Source organism: Cottoperca gobio, chromosome 6 (genome assembly GCF_900634415.1).
Source record: "Cottoperca gobio chromosome 6, fCotGob3.1, whole genome shotgun sequence".
Classification (NCBI taxonomy): domain Eukaryota; kingdom Metazoa; phylum Chordata; class Actinopteri; order Perciformes; family Bovichtidae; genus Cottoperca; species Cottoperca gobio.
The window spans coordinates 8,053,285-8,063,451 of NC_041360.1; the positions used below are offsets into that span (position 1 = coordinate 8,053,285).

Below are 10,167 nucleotides of genomic sequence, written 5' to 3' on the forward strand. Positions count from 1 at the left end.
AAGTTTTCAGAGGCATTTATTTATTAAGAAATACAACTTTTTAAAAGAAAAACCTGTCTTAATGCATTTGTTTATCTAGACAGGGACAATTTAATTCAACTTTTCACTGTCATTATCAGTTTTTAAATATAGAATGGGAAGCTGACGGTGTCAAATACAAGATAAGATTACATATCAGTTCCCAACTGCTCTTTCTCTTTTGCTCGAAACACTGAATCACGTGCACACATAAAAACTTAGAAAAGAACTTTGCCCTCTATGTGTTGTTGTTGTTGTACAAACGTCTGTCCGGGTTAGCTGCTCCAGTGCACATGTGTTCTGTGTCAGCCTTGTATTTCACAAGGCCTTTACATACTGGCTCTTTTCCTTCACCTTTCTCTGCCTGTAAGCATGTTGCACTTTCTGCTGCATGAGCGACACACACTGCAGCGTTGGACGAGGAAAGAGGCCAATGTAACCACAGAGCTGGCAACATGATGGCTTCACTTTGATCGCTACAGGTATGGTAGAAATGTGATTTTGCATATATCATGTGTGTAAAGTGGGGATTGTGTTGTGACTTCCTGTTGTGATTCACCATGGCTTTTAGGCTCATGATCCAGATTTGGGTACAGACTTCTTTCTGTCCAATCACAACTGAGGTGGGTAATCTCCATAATTAAAATGCTTGTAAATCCTTTGTGAAAATGCTCTTATGCAGCTCCATTATTGATATTAGTATGTGTGTTATGTATATTTCATTAACGGAAAATTTGTATTTAATTGTTTTGCCGTTTTAAAAGAAAATCAATAACACTTGAATTATTCTTTATTTTAAATTGAGAATATTTAATATAGAATTTAACAAAAAAAACAACAATGTTTTATGAACTCTGACCCTGTAAACTAAATCTCCATTTCCCTTTTCGCTGAGACAAGCTAGCGGGAGCAGCTACGATGGGGCGCTAGGTGTGTAGAAAACGAACTATTTTCACAATGATTGGGAGGAAGAATTATTTTTTTACAACAGTGAAAGAAAAGTATGTTTGTCTCATTAGTCACGGAGGCTTCATTTAGAGCTGCACATTATTAATAAAGTATAAGAAAGCCTTTTCGGACGGAGAGGTCTTGAAAGGGGAATGATGTTATTGAAAACACTGTTCTAAGACTAGAAGAAAGGTTCCGATGTGATGTCCTCTCTCTGATGTTACAAAGTTAGTGTTTGTACAAACAGGATATGATTTGAAGATGTGACAGTTAATAATGATTTCCTTATTTTCTTTACAGAAGTGATACTTTGTACTAAAATATAACTGGTGTGATTTTGAACAAAATGCTACAAATGTGCTCATTCATACAAAACTGTCAATAAAGATATTTACAAAAATATCAGAGATGTGATAACTCTGACTTTCAAATGTTGAAATAGATTGAGAACATAAATAAATAATGTTTAAATATGTCTGTGTTTCCTACCATGGTAAATCATTGTTAATAATCATTGTGTTTTAAATTAGATTTTTTTGTAACTCTGTAACGAATGCAATTTAAAATGTACCATGTACGATACCTACAAAAAAGTACACAAAAAACAAACCGTAATGACAGTAAATGTAATGTATTACTTCCACCCATACGTACAGAAGATGACCTTTTTTTTCCCTCAGACATTCGATTGTAGCAGCAACAAGCACAGATCAACATGGACTCCCCAGTGAAGGCTCAGAGGGGGAGGGAAGCTGTGTCACCAGCAGCAGCCCCTGATGGAGGCTACGCTTGGTTCATCCTGCTCTCCTGCTTCCTCGTCTTCGGCCTGACCTTTGGAGTCATTAAGGCCTTTGGTGTGTTCTACTTTGAGATACAGCAATACTTTGAAACCACAGCAACAGGAACATCTTGGATTACATCTATTGCCGTGGGTACCCTTCACGTCGTTGGTAATTATCAAAATATTTTTCTATTGCATATGTATTTAAAATCTCTGTGCTTTTAAAACATAATACAGTGTAGGAGATCAGTACACATGTTATGCCCCTCAATTTCAACAATATTCCCTTAACTTCATGCATTTATACATCTAAAAATAAATAACACCTCTTACCTGCTGTTAAGTGCATAATCATTTAATATACTGTAATGTTGTTGCTCCCAATAATATTACTGTATATGTCCTTAATAGTATTACCGGAATATATGAATGTCCTGTGTGTCCCTCTGCAGCCCCTGTAGCAAATGTTCTGAGTGCTCGCTACAACCATCGCTCTGTCGTGGTAGCGGGAGGACTACTATGCAGCGTAGGAGTCGTGTTTGGGGCTTTTGCACGTAACCTGATTGAACTCTACTTAACAGTGGGGTTCCTAAATGGTGAGTGGTTTGAAGCAAACACACACATACAACTCAAACTCAAAAACATGACATTCACTGGTCTCCTTTGCTACAGGTTTGGGCTATGCAATGACATGGACCCCCACAGTTACTATGCTGGGCTTGTACTTTGAGAAGAGGCGTCCGATGGCGAACGCCTTGGCCAGCACTGGAGAGTGCATCCTTACTTTTGTCCTCACACCCTTATTTCAGCTGTTGATTAACAGCTACTCCTGGAGGGGTGCTTTGCTAATCTTGGGAGGTCTGCAGCTTAACCTCTGTGTGTGCGGAATGCTGCTGAGGCCCCTACAAGCTACCAGAGACGTGAATTGTGAGGTCAAAGCAGAGGAGGAAGATTTGTCCCTGGAATTGCTGCCCAAAGACAACTCAGAGCAGAGCAATCCAAGCTGCCCGGAGACGGAGGAGCTGAAAATATCTAGGGTTTCTGATCACGTGACAATCAGGGCATGTTTTGAGGACCCTGAAGAGATACCTAATACAACCATGAAGGCACAAGACTCAAACAATAGGACTAACAAGACTGAACTAACGACTAAAATCCTTCGCTACGTAGATTACACCCTCATCACCAATGCTCGATTCATGGTCTACTCAATGTTTGGGGTGTTTGCTGCGCTGGGTTTCTTTGCCCCAGCTCTGTTCCTGGTTCCATATGCTCGTGGTAAGGGCATTGAGGAGTACCAGGCGGCTGCACTCATGTCCATCTCTGCAGCGTTTGACCTGTTTGGAAGGGTGTTCTTTGGCTGGGTGGCAAACTTGAGACTGGTGGAGACGGTATGTTGAGTGTAGTAGTTAAATAACATTTTGAAAATCACAAAACTGAAAGCAAAGGTATAGCTAAGCTTCCGTATCTGCACCATGTAGCATAGTAGGCCTACATGTGATTGATTATATTAAAGGAAAGATTTGACATTCTGGGACATAAGCATATTTACTTTCTTGACGAAAGTTAGATGAGAGGATTGATACCACAATCATGTTTGTACAGTAAATATGAAGCTGGAGCCACCTGCCCATTAGCTTAACTTAGACTGGAAGCAGGGGGAAACAGCTAGCCTGGCTGTGAACAAAGGTAAAATAGATACAAATGCACCCTCCAGCTCACCAAATAACATAAGATATGTTTTATTGTTTTTTTTAATCTGTCCAAAGTTTAAAAATGCAAAAGTGTGGTGTAAACTCAGCATTAAAGTGACAACAAAGCTCCACGACTCGAAGAAATAGTCCAACACATACTGTACACAGTAGGCGTTTACCTTTGGAACGAGCCAGTCTAGCTGTTTCCCCCTGCTTCCAGTCCTTACGCTAAGCTAAGCTAACTAGCGGCGTGCCATCAATCTTCTTATCTCACTCTCAGCGAGAAGGCAGATAAGAGTATTGCCCAAAACTATTCCTGTAAAGAAGCAATGCACTGCCTACATATAAAATGTGTAAGGATGTGGAGGCCACTGTACGTGCAACAGCTAATGCACATGTCTGTCTCCTGCGTCTCTGATTGTACCAGGTGCAGCAGCTTACAGTCACAGTAATTCTGCTGGGTTCTGTGTTACTCCTCTGCCCGCTGGCCTCCTCGTTCTCAGAGCTGGCTGCTTTCAGTGCAGTGTACGGCCTGGTGTACGGTGCCACGGTCGCCATCCACATCACCGTGCTGGTTGAGGTTGTGGGCGTCAAAAGGCTCGGAAGCGCCCTGGGGTTCTTCATGCTCATACGCAGTAGCGGAGGCCTGCTTGGACCGCCTATTGCTGGTGAGTGAAAAATATGCTTTGATAGTTAACTGCAAGTACACAGTGTGCATACTGTGTATATCAAAGAAATGGATTTTAGCTTTAAGTTGTTGCTGTAAAATTCGCTGTGATCTATTCCACCATGCTAAATGCTAATAAACAAGAAGCTGCACAGAGTAGAATAGAATAATACTTAATTTATTGTCTGTTAACATTTCTGTTAGCGTAGGAAAGAACTCAATGATTAACTCAAGGTTAGAGTGTCCGTCATTTTCCTGAGCCTATTCTTCCAACACATTCAATCTCACACAATGAATGTGCTTATACACCGTTCTGCATTGTAACCACAGCCCAGTGAGCCTATTCAACAAAAATTAGATTTTTATACGTTCATGACATGCAGCACCACCCTTCAATTAATCAGGAACGTTGTCATCCAGTCCATCCCACAGGACCTGAGGTTTTCATTCATAGAGCAACTGTGCAAGAATTATAACATCATGATACTTTATGGTTGTGTTAATTACATGGCTGATTGCTTCTCAAAGATTCTCTTTTCCCCTTTAAATGGAGTTTCTTCCTCACTGACTTCTCATGTCCTACAGAACATGAGAACAACTGTAATAGAGAAACGCTATAACAAAAGAGGTAGAGAAGACCCAGACATATTGTAAATGCCAATTAATTTTTTTCTCAGACTGGCCAATCAATAACTGATGCTTTGGTCACTTGGGTACAGCAGAAACAAGCTAAAAACACAACACTCGAAACTGATACGTTGGCACGTCCAGCAGACACGGAGCAACATTGGCATTCATTTGGAGTCGTGTTTCTGGCCACCTGACAAATACATGTCCAATATTCACTCTCCCGTTTTTATTTCCACTAACTGAGGGAAATATCTGGCTCTTAAGTTGCTAAATGCTCCACTACGTTCATCAGCGAGCTTCTACCTGTACTGTCTTTGGGTGCTGGGCAGGTATAGCATACTGGAGGTGTATCAAAGGTGTTTTACTGAAAACAGTCACGACCCTGATGAGAGCGGTGAGAGTGAACTGAAACCTTAAAACCTAAACAATGAGCTGAGAGACATTACAATGCTCTGGAAAGCTGAAGGGGAACTGTCGAGTCAAGTAATAATTCTCTGCGGGTTCATCACTACTAGTAACCACTTTCTCTTCGATGTGTGATCCATAGTCTAGCACATGCACAGATAGACTAGGTGGCTTATTATATGAATTAATTCATGCACATTTAATGAGGTTACTTTTCCAAACAAAAGACACGAAAGGAAAGAGTAAATTGTGCTTACATGTGTGTTGACTTGAGTACAGATAACACCACTGCAGAATGCCTGAGAGCTTTACTGCATTATATTCCATTATATCCTTTTACTTTGAAATGCCACCTGGCGTCTGATTTTTTGTGATTTGCATAAATAAAGACATTTCCATCATAAATTGGTGCATAGAAATTCACCAGAATGCAGAAAATTAACTTGGATGCTCAATTTTCTAATGTTGAAATGAAACCTACACCCTTGGTCCTGGGTTTGTTATAAAATACATAGATTGTAATATCACTGTTTCGCAAAGTAGTAGCCATTCCAGGCATATTGTTATTGTATTATTTTTACTTTTATGAATTTGAATCCCTTCCCCGCTAACATCTTCTGCCCATCCCTGTACATAGTGAGTTTCTTTCTTTTTCTGTTTGCAATTATCCTTATTAATGTATTCCATTGTGAGAAACAAAAAAATCTTTGGCAACTGAAATGCCCCTGGCTCTCACATCCAGCAGGAATAAAATCTTGTTTTTCTGTCCTCTCTTTGTGCAAACTAACACATGCAGCAGCCCCACCACCCACAGTACTGTCCAACAAACCAGTGAGCATTTGATCCCCATTACTGAGGTTATGACCCATTTTCACACATAACTCAAAACAATAGCAGTAAATACAGCCTGAAAAACACCCAGCATGACTTTGGCACCCAGGCACAGAAACCCCTGCCAGAAAGTGTCCTGCCTCTGATCACAGCCAACATTAAATCAGCTGGGGGAACCTCTCCAACCAAGTGGAAACAAAACATAGTCACAGTTTGATGGTATTTTTGATTTTTTAAGAAGGTTGTTCGGGTAGCAAAACCAGGAACTGAGAGTGATTTAAGTTATTAAAGAGTAACAGGCTTTTATTTTGGCTCTGCAGGATGTAGGTGTAGAAGAACTTCTACTTTTTCTTTTGTACAGAATATATTCTTAATTATAAATTAAGTGTGTCTATTTTCCCTGGCCTGATGTATGAGCAAAAGTCTAGAAAGCATAAACAAATACTTCTTATTTCCCTGCTCAGTCCTTTATTCCTCATTTTCCTTTTAATATCTTCATTACTCTCTGCTTAACAAGTTCCTGAAAACCTCCCAACACCACCACACGTTCAATTTAAGATGACGCTTTAGGCGGAAACTGACCTCATATAAAGGAAAAGCTAATTAAAGGGAAGGTAGTGTCCTATTTATAACTTAACATGGTCCCCCTGACACAGAGGCGGTTTCATACTTATTTACTGTACCATTCAGTACTTTGAGCACTTTGAAGACCAGAGGCTTGATGAATATTGAGGATTTATCAAAGCGTTCTAATTACGTTTCCTTCACGGGATGAATGCGCTAGAGTTGCCGCCTTAGGTTAAAATTAATCTTCGTGCAATCCTCTCTGCCTCAGTCTTTTGCCTCGTTCAGAACAACTTGTAATCAACTCTTTCAAGCATGGCGTCCACTACTGTGGACAGATACTTGGAAGCCATGTAAGTCGTAATACCATGTCCCAAAAACTTTGTGGTGGGTCCCCAAAGCAATTCCATTTGATTATTATCTCTGTCGTTTAGAGATATTGCATCATAAAATTAAAAATGGCGGAGGTAGGAGAAGAATCCTTTAATTCTCAGAAAACCAGACTGTTCAAAAAATATGTTTCCACTAGATAAGATGTAAAAAAATACTTTTATCCAGATTTTAGTAATCATTTTATCGCACATTCTTTTCTGACTGAAAAAGCATCTGTCCAATCCGATGGACGTTATGTGCCCACTATCTGTCAACTGAAGTGGAAAACATGTTATGGGTACGTCCAGAGGAGACCCAGGCTCAGAACACTAGACTCTGGAAACGGAGTAAGTTTAAATAGTTTATTTATGAAATACTCTCCAGTAGGCAGATGGTGAGAGAAAAATAGCAAAGCAGGCATGCAGGTAAGCAGACGGGTACACAGTAGTGGTGTGTCCTTCCGTGTCGAGGCTTCCAAGCGTGTGTCGAGTAATCGCGGAAGATTTTTGTGAAGCGTGTATCGAGGCTTGTGTTGATGACGTATGTGATGACGTTCGAAGCCTCGGGTTTGGCGTGCAATTCGAAATATAAGGGGGAGCGAACCGCAATTGAGCCCCCTCATAATCAACACTTTATATAACCGTGAATGTGTGGGTTGTTGTCGTAGTATGCATTGTTGCTGTTGAGTTGTTGGTATTGCATTTGTATTGGATCATTATGGAGCCAGCCAACTAGCGAAACAATTGTTATGCACGCCAGCATCCTCTTCCCTGTGAGCATGTAAAGATATCGAATCTAAATCTGTTGAAAGAAGAATGTACATCCCACATATTAAAGACCCGGGGTTAGAATCCAACCAGTGGCCATTTGCTGCATGTCATTCCCCTTCATCCAATCTTAAACTGTACTATCATTTAAGGCGTAAAAAGCCCAAAAGAAAAATTCCCAACCTAATTTGCGAGGGTTTGCGCAATCTGAGGGGAGGCTCAGCTCGTCACTGCCTCAGCTCACATCTCTCCTGTGTCTGAACAGAGAATACGCAAATTCAGTGATTTTGACTATCAAAATGATTGGAATCATACAGGAAATGCTCTGCCTCCCCTGCCCGCACGTCCCTGAGTCAAGGTGATACTATAATTGTGAAGTGGCTGTGTTTTGGCCACAATTTGTGCATTCCAGTTAGGAATAAATGTTGACATTAACTAAAATATTTTAAAAAACATGGCTGTATCAAGTCACTCACACAGACTTTTCCCTTTAGGATTCTTCATAGACCAGATGAGTGATTACGGAACAGGTTTCCTCATGGCAGGAGTGGCTCTCATTGTCTCTGCTCTGTTCCTGCTCCTCCTCCATCAGATGAACCGCAGGGGTCAGGGGTCGACCACTAAGAAGCATGATATGCATACGGACAAGATGGGACAAAGCGTCAGAGCTGAAGCCAGAGAGCTGGATATGACATGAATGATGTAAAAAGAAGTTTATTTTGCTGATAGATGATGAGTTTGAAAAGAGATCTGGATCTTAAGATCACAGAATCAAGTGAAGTCACACCTAAAGGGATTTTACAAACCTTAAGGGACTGTACACAGATTATGAGAGGGGGGTCAGAGCAGGCAAGAGTTCATTTTCTATTTTCTTTATGTTTTAAACGTTACCGATATAATCAAATCTGCAGGTGCATTTTCAGTCCATAGGCGATTACAAAACACTTTATTATTAATCAAACTGCAACCAGGAAACATTCTATATTTTTACTATATGTACCAACTTCCCTTATTTATAAAAACAAGAGCTTACTGGTGGTGTACAGTGGCAGTTAGTAGCTCTTGTTTTAAATGTGTGGCTGTAATACATGCTAAATGTGATGCAGCAGTTGTTTGCCTTAAAGTTGACAATTGCTCATTTCATTTTTAATGTGTGTATTGGTTGCACACTTGTGACAATTAATGTTCTATTAAGATATTCAATGTTTAAGTTACATTTTTATGCCTTTCCCTTTATTTATTGTTTGGGTTGCAAGTGAAAATGTGACTGTGGCTCCCTCCAGTGAGAAGCTACTGATATTGCATTTGCAACATTCAACAGCAGGACTGAGCTGAAAAGTGAAGATATATATCTAGATATTATACCAAGATTGGGGAATTTACAGATGTACACCAAACAACTAAATACAGGTAATTGCTTTAGTTTTTGGTTCAGTGCTCAAACTGAATGTAGTGTTTTCTGCTGCTGCAAGTAAAATATAGGAAGAGTGCTCCCATTAACTTAAAAGTAGACCTGAAAAACAATGAAAAGTGTTCATTTGCAATGCTGAAACAACAAACTAAGTTCTATATGGTTCAGTGCATTTCTTTCCAAATGAAATCCCAATGCAGCTTGAAACTCAGAGAGAAAAAGGTTTTCTTCATTTTCTTCCTCTGCTGCAGAATGTTTGGTATGTGCAACCATCAAGAAAACAAGCTTTTCTAACCCGAACCAACAAGAGGCACCAGATAAACATCTTCAACCTGGTATAATGCAAATATAACAAATATAAATAAACATGTCACTCAGCATAAATCTGCAATAACAAACTCCAAACCAAGGTTTACAAACAGTGGCCCATGCTCGAATCCCCCCCTCCACTAACAGTCACAAGACACACATACACAAACGTAGACCCACATACACACACGTAGACCCGCATACACACACGTAGACCCATGTACACACACATAGACCCGTGTACAAACACGTAGACCCACATACACACACGTAGACCCGTGTACAAACATGTAGACCCACATACACACACGTAGACCCACGTACACACACGTAGACCCGCATACACACACGTAGACCCGTGTACACACACATAGACCCGTGTACAAACACGTAGACCCACATACACACACGTAGACCCACATACACACATGTAGACCCACATACACACACCAGAAGAAAGACACTTCAGAAAAGAAAACTTGCCACAAAAAGAGAGCTGGTCACAAAATACCACGAGCCTTTGATCTGCCAGACAGGAACAAAGACATAATCCATGTTTCATAGAAACTCTACATGAAAATGAAACACACGCTCAAACGCAAAGTCACACACACGCATACTGTATGCCAGAGAGAGTAGAGGACACCTATTATCAGGGAAAGGAAGACTGCCGGTTCAAAATCTTCAGAGGATTTCCAATCCTGTAAACCTAAACTCTACTGTTACTTGATGCATGAGGAAGACGCTTGATCTTTTATTGCAAAAAACCT

General features: G+C 40.3%; 1 protein-coding gene across 1 annotated transcript; it reads left to right on the forward strand.

The window, feature by feature from the left end:
* The first annotated feature begins 578 nt into the window (after positions 1–578).
* LOC115009335 (monocarboxylate transporter 2) lies at positions 579–8,374 on the forward strand. The gene is made up of 6 exons (XM_029433275.1): positions 579–608; positions 1,661–1,916; positions 2,200–2,343; positions 2,420–3,138; positions 3,869–4,109; positions 8,172–8,374. The coding sequence occupies exons 1-6, from the start codon at positions 579–581 to the stop codon at positions 8,372–8,374; spliced, it is 1,593 nt and encodes a 530-aa protein (XP_029289135.1).
* Positions 8,375–10,167: the final 1,793 nt, after the last annotated feature.

What these genes read in the sequence shown, in the direction of transcription:
- LOC115009335 (XM_029433275.1), top strand. Translation starts at nt 579, where the DNA reads ATGGCTTTTAGGCTCATGATCCAGATTTGG. An exon ending in GGCTCATGATCCAGATTTGG is followed by an intron (nt 609 to 1,660) that starts GTACAGACTTCT and finishes ATTCGATTGTAG; the next exon opens with CAGCAACAAGCACAGATCAA. An exon ending in GGGTACCCTTCACGTCGTTG is followed by an intron (nt 1,917 to 2,199) that starts GTAATTATCAAA and finishes GTCCCTCTGCAG; the next exon opens with CCCCTGTAGCAAATGTTCTG.